Raw genomic sequence first — 14,245 nt, 5'->3', positions numbered from 1 at the left:
GCACTCAAGCTTACTGTTGTTTAACTAGTCATAATGATGATGCGTGTCATTTAGGGTTGTTTAAGGATTAAGTGAGATAACCCGTATAAGGTACATAGCCTAGTGTCTTGCCTTGGTGTCAGGACAGGGTTGTGGTCTCCTTCTATCTTCATAGACATCCTCATAGACAACACTTTACTAGGCATGCAGATTAAAATTGAAGTTTTAAATCTTAGTGCAGTTTTAACTGGGTCACAACCATAAACAGACCATCTTGTAGTCTGAGAATTTATTTTTGAAATACCTGAGTAATTTTTTGTGCCCTTTCACTTCTCCTCCTTCCAGGTGCTCATTGTCTGGACTTCCCGTAATTTTTTGGCTTCTTCAGAAACAGGGAAAGAAACAAAATTTCAGAACAAGTCATATGGACCCTTGATTTTATGAACTAATGAAAGATAGTGGAGCCCAGAGGTTAAGAAGAATGGCACTAGCTGGGCACAGTTGGGAATGCCTGTAATCCCAGCAGCTTGGGAGGCTGAGACAAAAGGATCATGAGTTCAAAGCCAGCTTCAGCAAAAGCAAGGTGCTAAGCAACTCTGTGAGACCCTCTCTCTAAATAAAATACAAAATAGGGCTGGGGATGTGGCTCAGTGGTTGAGTGCCCCTGGGTTCAATCCCCAGTAACCTCCGCCCTCCCCAAAAAATAATGGTTCCAGAGTCAGATTACCTGGGGTAAGTGCTAATTCTGTGACAGCGCCACTGTTTGATTCGGGGAAGGTGGTCTTAAACTCCCTGTACCTTAGTGTCTTCATCTGCCTGACAGTGCCTGGGGAGTGGCAGCATTCAGTAAATGTTAGAGTGTCACAGTCCCATTGTTCTGGGCTATGTGGATGTTCCCTTCCACCCTGATTTATTGGTGTCCTCTCTGAGCAGGCTGCAAAAACATAGGGAGCCCTCTGCTTGGTCATTTATTGTTCAGAGCATGTCTGTTAATGGGTTGGAGTGGTAAAACAAGTATTGTCCATATATATGAAATTCTTGTTCAAGATTGATTTTCAAAGTTCCCAAAGCTAGGACACATTTTTCCAAAGTTTGATTTTGTAGGTTATTATAATTAGGAATAAGAATCTCCATGAAGGTATAAAAATGTAATCAATGTTGGTATAATTCTCTGGATAGAAGCATTTCAAAGTGATAATAATAGCAGCAGACCTGGTAACAACAAATAATATCATAACAAATGTGCTATTTGCCAGATTCTGTCCTAAGGGCCTTATGTGCATATCTCAGTTAATTCCATGACACTCTTATAAGTAGGTACTTTTATCGCTTGTACTCAACAAACAAGAGAACCCAGGCATTATCCAACAATGCTGGCTAAAGAAGCAATACCTCTCAGCTGGTAGTTATTTTATATTCTATTAACATGTTTTATTTTCTTCACAAACCTACTCAGTACCTGAAATTATCTTTTTTATTGTCTATTGCCTCTATTAAAGTTATTTAGACAAATACCATATTTCAATCACTGCTGTGTCCCCAGCTTCTAGAATTGGCCTGGCTGCTAATTGAATAAATGAAGAGGCTTAAAATGTTTAAAATACCTCACCAAGGTCACAGAACCGGCAGAGCTGGAATTCAAGATGAGCTCTAACTCCAGAACATGAGGTCTGGTTTTCTATTGTAGAAATAGAATTTTTATAGCTTAAAGTCTCTCTGAATATAATCTAACTTAAGGCTGTCATTTGCAGATGAGGATACTAAATCTCAGAGAGGCAAAATTCCTTTCTAGTTTCTCAGAGTTTGCTAGTAGCAGAGCCAGAATCAGACTCCAGGCCCCAGTGTGGCATTATTTTGCATCATGAATTCATATAAAATTAAAGTAAAATCCTATATGTGTCTGCTGTACATCATCTGCCCACTTATTTATGCCCCAGATCTGAGTCACAGTTGACACTTCCCTCTCCCTACTGCCCTCTTCATTAATTAACTAGTAAACCTCAGTTTACCCTCTAAATAATCTCAAATCATTCCACTTTCCTTCAACTGCACTAACCACCACCTGAACCACCCTCAGCTCTCACACCTGGATCATTATAGTAGATCCTACTTAGTTTCCTCCTGCCTCCCCTTGCCCCCTTTCAATGTTTTCTTTACAATAACTAGGGTTATATTCTACAATGTAAATCTGATCTGCTATTCTGCTGCTTAAAACATAGCATTTATTTTAAGGTATGACTTAAAATTCTTAGCATGGCCTTGGAGCCTATGGGGTCTGGCCCCTAACAACTTCTCCAGTCTCATTTTGTACTGCTCTCTTCCTTTCTCTTTCATTCTGTAGCTCCACTAACCTTATTTCTACTAATACCAAGCCCTTCCCCTCTTCAGAACTTTATTTCATGGGGCTCTTCTTTGATGGAGAGCTCTCCTTTCCATCCCTATCCCTCTCTTCCCCATTTATGGTCTTGAATCCTCTGGATCTCAGCTTTCATGCCTTTTATACCAACCTCCCCCGACCTCTCCCCAGCTAGGTTGGGTCCCTTGTGCTAAATGCTCATAGCACCCTCTGTTTTTCCTACATACCATTTATTACAGTTGCAATTTGGCACATTATTTGTGTGATTATTTATTTAATGTCTCCTTCAACTTGTCAGAAGCCCCAGTAACTATGCCATCTTATTCCCTGGTGATCCATAGGGCCTGAAACATAGCAGATGCCCCAAAATTATTTGTGGAGCATTCTGTAGGCCTTTTATCGATTCTCACTTTGGGTTGACATATCAGTGACAAAGCAGAAATGTGAATTGTATTAAAGGAAAAGAAGCCAGGGAAAACACTGAAAATAACCCAAGAAACTTACCTCCCCATTCCAGTATGAGTTGTTTTTCGTTTTGGTAACATTTACCAGTGCATTTCTTCTTCAGAAGGTTCAACAGCTTAGTTAAGGGTGTGCTGGCCTCTCCACTTGAGTCTCAGATTTGAAAGGCCTTACTTCCGACTCCAGTGTGATGGACATGATCATTTAGTTTGAGGAAGATAGAGAAGGGTGCTGCTTCAGTAGACCTCAGCAGATCACAGAAAAGTCTTATCTCTGCTGTGAGAGCTGGGCGTGTTGTCATCTCAGAGCAAGGAGAAGCCATCACCACAAGAGGAGGGAGCCAGCAGTGTTACCTGTCGGATGCTGTCTGTCAAAGCCTTAGGGCTTCCCTCTAACAGAAAACTATGGGAAAGCAAAAGCTCCCAAATGGAAGTCTCACACCTAACTGGACACTCACGTCACTTGATTTTAGGTTTTGCTCAGGCTTCAAGTCATTAATGAATGTGTTTGTTTCCAGATTAACCACTAAACTTGGACATTTAATATAATTCTAAACTAACTACTTCACTAACAGTAACAACAAAGTAGTTGCATACATTAAGTAGATCATATTGCAAACTTCCCTCCTCACAGTGGTAGTTTGGTGTTGGCTGGCCACAGACTTTCTGAAGTCTTACAAGTTCAACAGGCCCCGCTCTGTCTGAAACATCTTCAGGGAACCAAGAAAATGCATGCGATGAAACCAAACAGCCATGGAAACCCAAATATACTACTTGGATCCAAGTCTTCTTTTGTCCAAAGAGTGCTCTTATTTACCTAATGTCTTTACAGAGGCTTATGGGATGAAGGAGGTCTTTTTTTTCCTCTGAAATTAACATATTTGATTTATGCAGAAACCACTAAGGAAGAGGAAACTACATGCCTCTGAGTAGCATTTTAGGTAGTATCCTGATCCATGATATATGTTCTAGAGAACACGTTTTCTAGAATAAACTATTAACTAAAATGCTTTGTGAAATCTTGTTTTGATCAATACTTGAGCAACTCTGCGTGCCACTCCGCACATTCTGCTCTGCCTCATTCATCAGCTGATATTAAGAATGTAACAGGAACATCTAGAATTGACTGATAAAGCTCAGGACATCACCATGAGTGTTCTTGGCTTATATGTTTTTCTAAAAATTATTCTCATTTTTCCAATGAGTTTCTCTCTGTTCCATGAAACCCTGCTAGTCACTATTCTTCCAGAATGTACACTAAAGTCCCGCCACTCAGAACTTATTCATGCCAAAATGTACTCTGAGAAAGATGCAAATGATCATTATATGTTGTGGACTCCAGAACTATCCCACAAAGGTATATGCAAAAGATAATATATTTCTGGGTTACAAGTAAACTTAGAGATTGAATAATGCATTAAAGTTAATTCCTTTGAGAAACCTCACTAACCCTCTATAAAGAGGTATTTTTAGGCATAAGCTCACATATCACATAAAAATGATAAAATTAGAGAACATATAATAATATAGTTTTCAAAACTTGAAGGCAAATGTGTGAGAACTCATTGAATTAGCAGATGTGAGAAAGCTAACAGTTGGGAAAGTTGACAGTCAACCCAGTTGGTACTTCTGAAAGGTTCAGGAATTGGTGGCACCAGGTACATATAAGAGTAGGAGTTGAATGGGACGAAAATAAGGATAATTTATTAAACATTGTTTAAGAAGCAGGTATACCCAGGCATGGTGGCACACACGCTGATAATCCCAGGGGCTTGGGAGGCTGAGACAGGAGGATCCCAGGTTCAACACTAGCCTCAGCAGCTTAATGAGGTTATAAGCAACCTAGTGAGACCCTGACTTAAAATTTTTTAAAAAAGTTAAAAAGGCTGGAATGTGACTCAGTGGTTAAGTGCCCATGGGTTCAATCTCTGGTACCAAAAATTAAAAAAAAAAAAAAGAAGAAGAAGAAGAAGAAGAATCAGTTATATCCCCATTCCAGGGGGAAATTCCTGAACAGCTGCACTCATTCACTCCAACACAAGTTGGATGGGGTTCCAAGTGTTTAGGAAAGGACAAGGAGGTTTATTCTTTAGAGAGTTAAACTGGGGGTGTGGGGGGAACACCAAAAACAGACACTGCTACATCGATGTTCATAGCAGCTCAATTCANGAGATAAGAGGGGAGGGGAGGGGAGGGGAGGGGGGATAGTAGAAGATAGGAAAGGTAGCAGAGACAGTCACTAGTATGGCAATATGTAAATCAATGGATGTGTAATTGATGTGATTCTGCAATCTGTATATGGGCTAAAAATGGGAGTTCATAACCCACTTGAAGCAAAGTGTGAAAGATGATATATCATGAACTATGTAATGTTTTGAACAACCAACAATAAAAAAAAAAACAGAGTATATACTAAAAGCAGTGAAGAGATTAAATGGATTTATGCAGACTGAATGATGAGCACTTCAACTCCACCCCACCGTCAACCTTCTTTACCTCCAATCAGCTTTTAGTCTTCCTACTCTTCTGTTTAATGAGACAACAAAGAATTTCCAGATAACTTTTGTAAAGCTTTTGATGTGACAAATGCCAGTTGATAAACAGAAAAAAAGAAACATCTTGAATAAAATAGGCTATATAAATATAAGAAAAGATAAAACAAACTACAATTAATATTTCAAATAATTAAGAAAAGATGTGGCATTCATGCAATAGGAACAGGATGCTCCATAAAAGAAGTATTCAGAGAACCACTATCAACAACAATAGCAGCAAAAAAGAACAGTAAAAATATTAGAAGATTAAGTTGAAGAAATTTCTAAGAAAGTATAAAATGGTTTTAAAAAATTGGAAAGAAGGAAAAAAATTAGGAGTTCAAGCATCCAAATAATAAGAATTCAAGAGAAGAGTGGAAGTAAAGAAATAATCAATGGAACTTTGCAAGAAACTTCCCAGTTGCTGAAAAACACAGAGTTTCTAGATTAAAATTAACCATGGAATCAAACAGATTCTCAAACATTTGCCTCCCATACACTGTTTTTTCAAGAAACTATTAAAGGATGTATTACACCGGAATGAAGGAGTAAACCAAGACAGCGCGGAACAAAGAACAGAGGAAACAAAGAGATGCAACACAGAGAAGGGTAGAGGGAAACCTGGGGTGATAATGAAAATTGATTCTAGGTGAGCTGCTACGCACCAAGCAGAGAGGGCAGCCAGTTTAGACTGAAGCAGGCCAGAAGGTACCAGGAGAGACTTGCTCATGGGGTTAGTAGAATACATGATGAGAATGAATGTATTGAGAATTTCACAACGGGAGTTTGAAGTCGGAGGAAAAAAAAAAGACAATTATAAACTCCAGAGAAAACAAAAATGTACACATTGGAGGAAAAGTAATCATAATTTACTGCCTAAGTCAGCTTTACTTCACTAACATAATAAAATCAACAATGAGAAGTGATCTTATCAAAATTATGAGAGAGAGAGAGAGAGAGAGAGAGAGAGAGAGAAACTAGAACTATAATATTGTACTGCAACATTAAGCAGATGGTGAGAGGTGAATAGGAAGCAATGATTGATGTGGAAAGGGGAGTAGAGATAAAGGCAGAGAGTGTTCGTCTTCCTTTTGTGGAGGAGGAAAGGGGTGTCAGTAGACTTTTTGCCTAAAATGGAAAGATCAAGAATAAGCAAAACAAACATATAGAAATATGGAAGTAATTACTAGAAGAATCTGCCTGCTAAAAATGTTGAAAGTAGTAGTTTCAGGAAAAGAAGGAAAACTGGAGAGTGGGACTGGGTACTATTATTTGTTTTCATCATTCTAATAGGCCTCTGTGCTCTTTAAACTGTGTTTGTGGAACTTCTTGAAAATACAATCTTTTTTAAAGGTCATTTTATTCCCACAAATAAGAAAAAGAAATCTTGTTAAAAAAATAACAGCTTTATTGAGGTGTAATTCACATACCATACAGTTCACCCAATGGTTTTAGTATATTCCCAGAGTTGTGCAACCATCACCATGATCAATTTTAGAACATTTCATCACCTCCAAAAGGAATTTCATACCCATTAAACAGTCATATCCCATTTACACCTAACCATCCTGGCCTTTGGCAATGATCATACTACATTCTGTCATTATGGATATTCCTATTCTGCACTTTTCTCTGAATTTCAAAGAAAAGGAAACACACAACATGGTGCTTTGTAACCAGCTTCTTTGATTTAGTATGTTTTCAGGTTCTATCCATGTTGTCATATGTATATCAGTACTTTATTTGTTTTTATTGTCAAATAATAGTTCATTGCATGACAGACCACATTTTATTTATCATTTATCAGTTGGTGGACATTTTAGTTGTTTCTGCATTTTGGCTATTAGGAATAATGCTACTATGAACATTTTGAATATATTTTTGTATGGACACGATTTCCGTTTTCTTGGTTATAGGCCTAAGAGTTGAGTCCCTGGGTCATGTGGTAATCTAAATTTAACTTTTTGAGGAATGGCTAGACAGTTTTCCAAAGTAGGTGCCTCATTTTACATTCCAACCAACAGTGCAGGAAAGTTCCACTAGATCCTCACCAACATTTGTTATTTTCTGACCTTTATATGATGGCTGTCCTAGTGGGTGTGAAGTAGTAACTAATTTCAATTTTGATTGGCAGTGATATAATTCATGAAAATATAACAGATAGTAAAAACAAAATAGACTGATAAAATCCTATCTTAGCAAGTAACAAACATTCTTATTGAGGGTGTAGGTTGATACACGTTTTCACAAAGGACAGTTAGGTACAGGTTGTATTTCTCTTATCCTAAGTGCCGAGGACCAAAAGCATTTTAGATTTCAGGGGTTTTTTTATTTTGTAATATTTACATATACCTACTGAGCTATCTTAGGGTTGGGACTCAAATCTAAACACAAAATTCATTAATGTTTCATATATAACATATATGTAGCCTGAAGGTAATTTTCTATAATATTTTCAGTATGCCTGAATTTTAACTACAACTTATCACATGAAGACAGGTATGGGATTTCCCATCATGTTGGCACTCAGAAAGTTTCAGATTTGGGAGTATTTTGGATTTTAGGTTCTAGGTTAGGAATGCTCAACCAGTTTATCAGAATGTGAAATGTACTTGATGTTGGACCAGATTTCCCATTCCTAGGTATGACCTAAGGAAAAAAATCAGATGTTGGGAAAGTTGTGTTCTTAATTGTACTACTATTTATAACCTTATAATATCAAAAACTTTGAAACTAATATAAATATCTACCCAGAAGAAACAGGTTAAGTGAATTCTGATGCACACATAGAATGTCTAGGCAATCATTGCAAATAATGGTATAAGTAAGGTATATTTTTATTATCATGGGAAGCTTTCTACCACATATCAAGCAGGGCAAAATCAGACTATTGAACCTGCATGAGAAGGTCTCAATTGTGTAAAATACCCTTAGAAAGATTTTTTGGAATGATGTCCAAAATGTTAAAAGTGATTATATTCCTGGTAGTGAAATTTTACCTAATCTTTTTTTTTTTTCAAACTTTCTCCTTTGTATTTTTTTGTATTTAATTTAGTTAAAAATCAGTCTGTATAATTTTTTTTAGAAAATCATAAAACTATTTTAAAAGACTATGCATTTAAGTCCCATTTTTATATTTAATCAAGGCTTAAAATTTAGCTAAATACCTTTCCCCTATCATTATTTTTTGAACCTCACAGCCATCTACTAAAGGCATAAAGAAATTCATTCTTGTGGTAATTATATCCACTTAGTGTAGAACTGTCTTGGGCTCTTCCTTCAGAGAATTTTATTATGTACTTTGGTCTCTGTGAAGTTCTTTTTATGTGGAGTTATGCCAGATATAGGACTTCGGGGTCATGTCAGAGCTCAAAGATAGGAACAGGTACAAATCTTTCTCAATATATTCTGTTTATTGGAATAATTGTTTCACTTATTATTTTATAAGTTAAGGAAGTTCTCTAGATGTATTGCCTACATCTCATTCATTAATCCTCTCAATAATTCTATGAGGTTGATACTGCAATTATAATATTTTACAAACGAGGAGCCTGAGGCACAGAGAAGTTAAATCACCTGTCCAAAGTTTCTCAGCTGAAGCAGATCAGGGACTGAAGTCCAATGATTCTGGTCCCAAAGCACCTGTGATCTTTGCTTCTGTACTCCACTGCCTCTCTGACTTTCCTCCTAAATATGATTCCAAATACTTTCTTGCTTGTTTTTCTCCCAGACTCTCATTCCTACCATACATGCCCAGGAGGCTGAGGTAGGGTGTATCTGCCTAGGCTTTCCTGCGGCAAATGCTCTTTGCAGCTACCTCTTTACTGTTCATGTATTTACCCATTGAATCTCATAGGTTATTTACTGTTTCCTTGGCATTCTCTTCTCTGAAATATTTGGATCTCTTATTCCTAGAAGTTGGAGATTCATCTTGGCTGGGGGTGGGAGCAGGCTTTTTTTTTTTTTTTTTTTTAAGATGTATTTCAACTTTGCATCAAGACCTGGCGGCAGAGTGCTTAGGGCTGAGACAGAACACGGGCAGCTCTTCCCAAGGCTGCCTCAGCCTTAAGCAGAGCCATGCCTGAGTCCAATCACTTGGGAAAAACATATAATTTTTATAAAACTACAGTTTATTCTAATTATTGGAATAATATATGCTCACTGTAAAAATTTTAGAAAGTATAAAAAAGTATAGAGGAAAAATATAAAAGCACTTATGGCCCTACGCTCCCATGATAACCACCAGTAACTGTCATTTCCATGCAACATTTCTTTAAGGTATTCATATATGTTCATGAAATCTAAACCTTCTAAATAAATTTATAGGTGATAATTTTAGAAAATGCTCATTCATGCAATTTGGTACATAGATGTATTATTAAATTTAAAAATATGCCAAAGCTGGAGAAATTAAAATTTCTTAATTTTGTACTCCAATTTGATTTTTTTTAAAAAAAGAAAATAATTGTAAATATTTTAAAACATTAATATGAAAAGATACGATGGCCTCAGTGTGTATATTTTCCTCTGAGAGTAATTTCTCCATTTATTTTTTATCTACAGAGGCTGCATATAGAGTATGCCTTCAACGTACGCTTCTTAATTTTATGTGTACAACATTAAGATTTACTTGAAATACCATCAATTTTAATTTTTGACATCTATAATTTTGATTGTTATCGTCTTAGTTATTCTCTTGTGATTGAAATTTAGTAAACTTCATGAAGATGTTTAACTGTTACCCTGGGGGAAAGGGATATAAATCTCACCATTATAAAAGCAACAACAATTTAAGAAACTCATAGGGCGTGACACGTGATAGGTAGTAACTACATTAAGCTTGATTTGGATTGAGATAGTTTGTGCTAAGCCTAATTTTTAAAAGCCATTTCATGATGGAGTGACTCCCATAAATCACACGTCTACCCTTTCTTGTCTTCTAGGTGTCTGGCCGTCGGAGGAGGTCCTGGCTTACTACTGCCTCAAGCACAGGGATGTTTTCAGGTACAGAGCTTCTCTTACAAGATCCATGTTTAGCTCATCATGTTTAGTGAATCTGCACATTGAAAACAGCCTTGTTTACAGTCTTCCAATTAAATTGTTAGAAACCAAGAAAAAGGAAAAAAAAGTTCACCAGGAACACATGTTGCTTCTGAAAAGAAATCTGCATTGCCTTTGGGTACTAATACTGCACAGCAAGCTTTTTGCTATATGTCAAAGGCTTTTGATTTCCACTGAAGGCATTTTATTTCACTTTGATTTGGGGGAAACAAAACTGAAGCTCCAATCAATCCTTACTGATTGTGAAGGCTGAAAAGAAATAACAACAACAACAACAACAAAAACCCACAATAAAAACGTTCTTTAAACTTCTGCTGGGGAAGCCTCTACAGAATATTTGATAAATAAACACCTCATGGCTATTATTTAAAGATGCCATCCCACCCCTAGTTTTAAAGGTATTTTTATGTGCTTGACAATATGTATTTGTGAAATATAAATTACTATTACAGATTCATGCTACAGAAATAAGTGTTTTCAAGTGTTATGCATTATAGATCAACCTGTGTGTGGGATTTAGGAAAAAGAAAAAAAAATTCCTTTTATTTAAAAATTCTAAAGATGTTTGGTAGACCCAGAAAATATAGGTTTCTCGTTTTAATTCTTATTTTATTTTATAAAAGTCATCCAATATATACTTCCTGAACCAGCCCATTATGATTCCCGACAAGCCATTAGTGATCACGGTGTGTGTTTTAACAATATATATACTTACAAGATTGGGTCAATAATATGTATTTTTTGATGCTTGAAGGGTCCATATTTACCAACCAGTCTATAATTACTTTGAACAAACTAAAGACTCATTGAGTGCATTTCCAGATATGAATATCCTCTTTTGGCTTCTTCTCCCTTTTCTCTCCCCCCACTCCCTTTTAATTTTGCTTTTTTTCTCCTCTTGAGGTAATAAACTTCCCGAACTGGGAAGAAGAAACAATCTTAAGAATCTAAGCATGTAAAATAAGAACAGGGCAATTTTGAATTTGGGCTGCAGAGCTGCCCTGGAAGTCTGGCATTTGCTCATCTCGCTGTGCTTAAGCTTGACTGGAGCTCCAATCAGCGAGCAGTGGGCCAGGGCGAGAATGTCACACGTTGAGGGCTGATATTTAGGCACAAAGGGGAAGGTAAGTGCAGAATGGCACACTAGACTGTGAGCTTTAACTCTGAGCGGCTTTACTTTGGAGCGGTGAAGCCAGAGCCCAGTCATTACTTCAGTCTGGGTCTGTGGCTTAACCGTATTATGTCCCTGCATTGTTTATTCGCTGTGTTGTGTTGGGGTCAATTGTGATTTAAGTGTTAATTGCTAAATGCTCTTTGTGTAATTGTGCTTTATGGGGGTGGTTCAGCTTTCCAAAATCTATGTTTGTTTGAGATTTTTTTTTTTTTAATTCAGGATTGCATCTATTTGTGTGTGTTGTATGTGACTATAATATAGGTATATACACACTCACATATATTCTTCATTTACTTGTCTAACTGTTTTTGAAGGCATGAATGTGGATTAACAGTGTTATCCTTTCCTAACAATTATCTTTCGTTACTCTAGCTAGTTTAGTTCTAAAAGACAGCGCCATTGACAAGGGAAAAAAAGGGAACCTTCTCAGATTTTTCAGCTCAGCGGTGGTAATGTTGCAGTGAACACTAATGAGGGAACCCCCACTGATTTGCCTGCTTTGTGACTTTTCTATTTCATAATTATTTTTAAAACGCAAAACGACATGAGGTAGCCTAGTCATGTCTCCACAACTTCCTGGTAGCGCCGTTCTTACTGCAGATGGCAATTTGTTCTTGTAACATATATATCTCTCTGACCATTTTCATCTAATTTGTATGGGTTCTACCATTTCTTTTCTCTCTTTCAGGGACCTTGCTGTGTGTGAGCTAGGGGGTGGCATGACATGCTTGGCTGGGCTCATGGTAGGTCTTTTCTCAATTCCAGTCCCATTCAGAGGGAGGAACAAAAGGAAAAATGTTCCAGGGCCTCCAACTGCTGGGTCAGAGAACCGTCAACAGCATCAGCTGCGGTCAAGCTGCCGGGTCTTGAGAGACCTTCTAGATTGACTTACTTTCGGATCATATTGATTTTATGGTTGCCTCGATGAGCAGAAACATTTTACCCCAGTGTAGTCAATATCGCTTGTTGTGACATTCCAGGCCTCGCACAGTCTTTCTTTGCCATAGCGAAAGCATTTTTTTTTTTTCAGATTATAGTCCCATTTGCTAAGATACAGGAATAGCCCGGTGAATCACAGTTGGAGCACCATGATATAGCTGCTAATGTTTTGCCTGCATTATTACACCAACAAACATGATCCAGAGCGCTCAGTAATTAGATTCTTTTGAATTAGATTGGCCATTCAGGAACGTCGTTCCCCATTCTCTGGGTTCTGAGTCATGTATTCAGGAGATATTATGTAGCAGCACAGTGCATTAGACAAGTTTTTATGTCTCTACAAATAAAAGCATATTGTTACACTGATTGGCATTTGACAAACCTGTCGCTCTTATACAATGTGTCGAGGTTACAGCCCAATGTGCGAGCATGTCAAAGCTCACAAAAAAATTACCCTCACAAAGCCATCTGCCTGCAATGCAAAGTTATATGAAGGGCATCAGGCAGTCAGACAGAAGCAGGCTGAAAGGCAGAGTGACAGCCTTGTATGATGGCTCTACTAGATAAACAGAAGCCCACAAATGAAAGCCTCTCAGAATACCATCATCCGCTGTCACAATGCAATTACCGAACAGAATGATAGCAAGATAGAGGCTCCCGCAAATGGAATGATAAAAGTATTGACTGATTTGATTGAATGATTAAAATAATGCAGACATAAAATGAAAAAAGATTGAAGATTGTTACAGAGAAATAGGTGAGGAAGCATGATACTGAAGGGTTGTCACTCCTGTCTTCACTTCCACACAGACAAGCATATTTGCTCATTGTTTGCTGTGCTCCTTTTTTTTCTTTCTTCTTCTTCTTTTTTTTTTTCAGGTTGCTATTTCTGCAGATGTCAAAGAAGTTCTGTTAACTGATGGGAATGAAAAGGCCATCAGAAGTATCCTTATTCAGATAGAAAATGGGTTTGTTGTGCTCATTCCTTTTTCCCGGCTGAGTAACAATTGATATAAAGAAAGACAGCATGGGGTATTAAAAAAGAGTCCCCCCCACACACACCATCAGTAATTAAGAAAAAGTAGAAATATATGAATTCGTGGCATAGGACTACATGGGTTTTTTTTTTTCCTTCAGATAGATTTTTATAGACCCTTCTCATTAAAAGATCCTGTGTTTGTGAGCCTCTCAAGGCAGTAAGAAAATTTATTTCACAATCATGTTCAAGCACACTTCTTGCTCTTTTATTTTCATTAAGACTTGCCAGCATTAAATAAGTTATGTAATATTTATTTAATGGGTATTGCTTGCAAATATTAACTTCCAGCATCAGGCTTGTTATTACCACTTCTGCAATTGTTATTATACATACCAGGTAATATCGTACCTATTCTAATTGCCAAGGAGTTACCTATATCCCCACTGGAAACAGCTATCAGTTCTTCATTATTTCCTTTTATTTAGGATTATAAAAGCTATCTCCCTTTTTTTCTACTATGCTATTACAGTTCAAACCCCATTATATTAGATTATGCTTTACTAATATGTACACAGAGTTCATGAAAATTGAACTGTACTTTAACTAAGAAAGCAAGCATAATTTGTGGCTACTTTAGCAGTCAAGCTGATTTGCTCAGGGGCAGTTATCAGCCGTTAGAAATTGAGAGGAAAAGTGGAAGATGTTTGCTTTGATTTCTTTCTTCCTCTCTCTCTCTCTCTCTCTCTCTCTCTCTCTCTCTCT

The 14,245-nt window shown here is 37.2% G+C and overlaps 1 protein-coding gene across 1 annotated transcript in view; it reads left to right on the top strand.

The window, feature by feature from the left end:
- The window catches only part of Camkmt (calmodulin-lysine N-methyltransferase), a 377,032-nt gene that overhangs the window by 303,340 nt on the left and 59,447 nt on the right, over positions 1-14,245 (top strand). Inside the window, exons 4-6 of the mRNA XM_015479709.2 lie at positions 10,274-10,334; positions 12,254-12,308; positions 13,384-13,447. Of these exons, the coding sequence (XP_015335195.2) occupies positions 10,274-10,334; positions 12,254-12,308; positions 13,384-13,447 (180 nt within the window). The remainder of the gene's footprint in view (positions 1-10,273; positions 10,335-12,253; positions 12,309-13,383; positions 13,448-14,245) is intronic.

The sequence above is a fragment of the Marmota marmota genome, unplaced genomic scaffold, assembly GCF_001458135.2.
Source record: "Marmota marmota marmota unplaced genomic scaffold, marMar, whole genome shotgun sequence".
Taxonomy (NCBI): Eukaryota; Metazoa; Chordata; class Mammalia; order Rodentia; family Sciuridae; genus Marmota; species Marmota marmota.
Note: the sequence above shows the minus strand (reverse complement) of the source record. Positions and strands in the feature narration are given on the sequence as shown.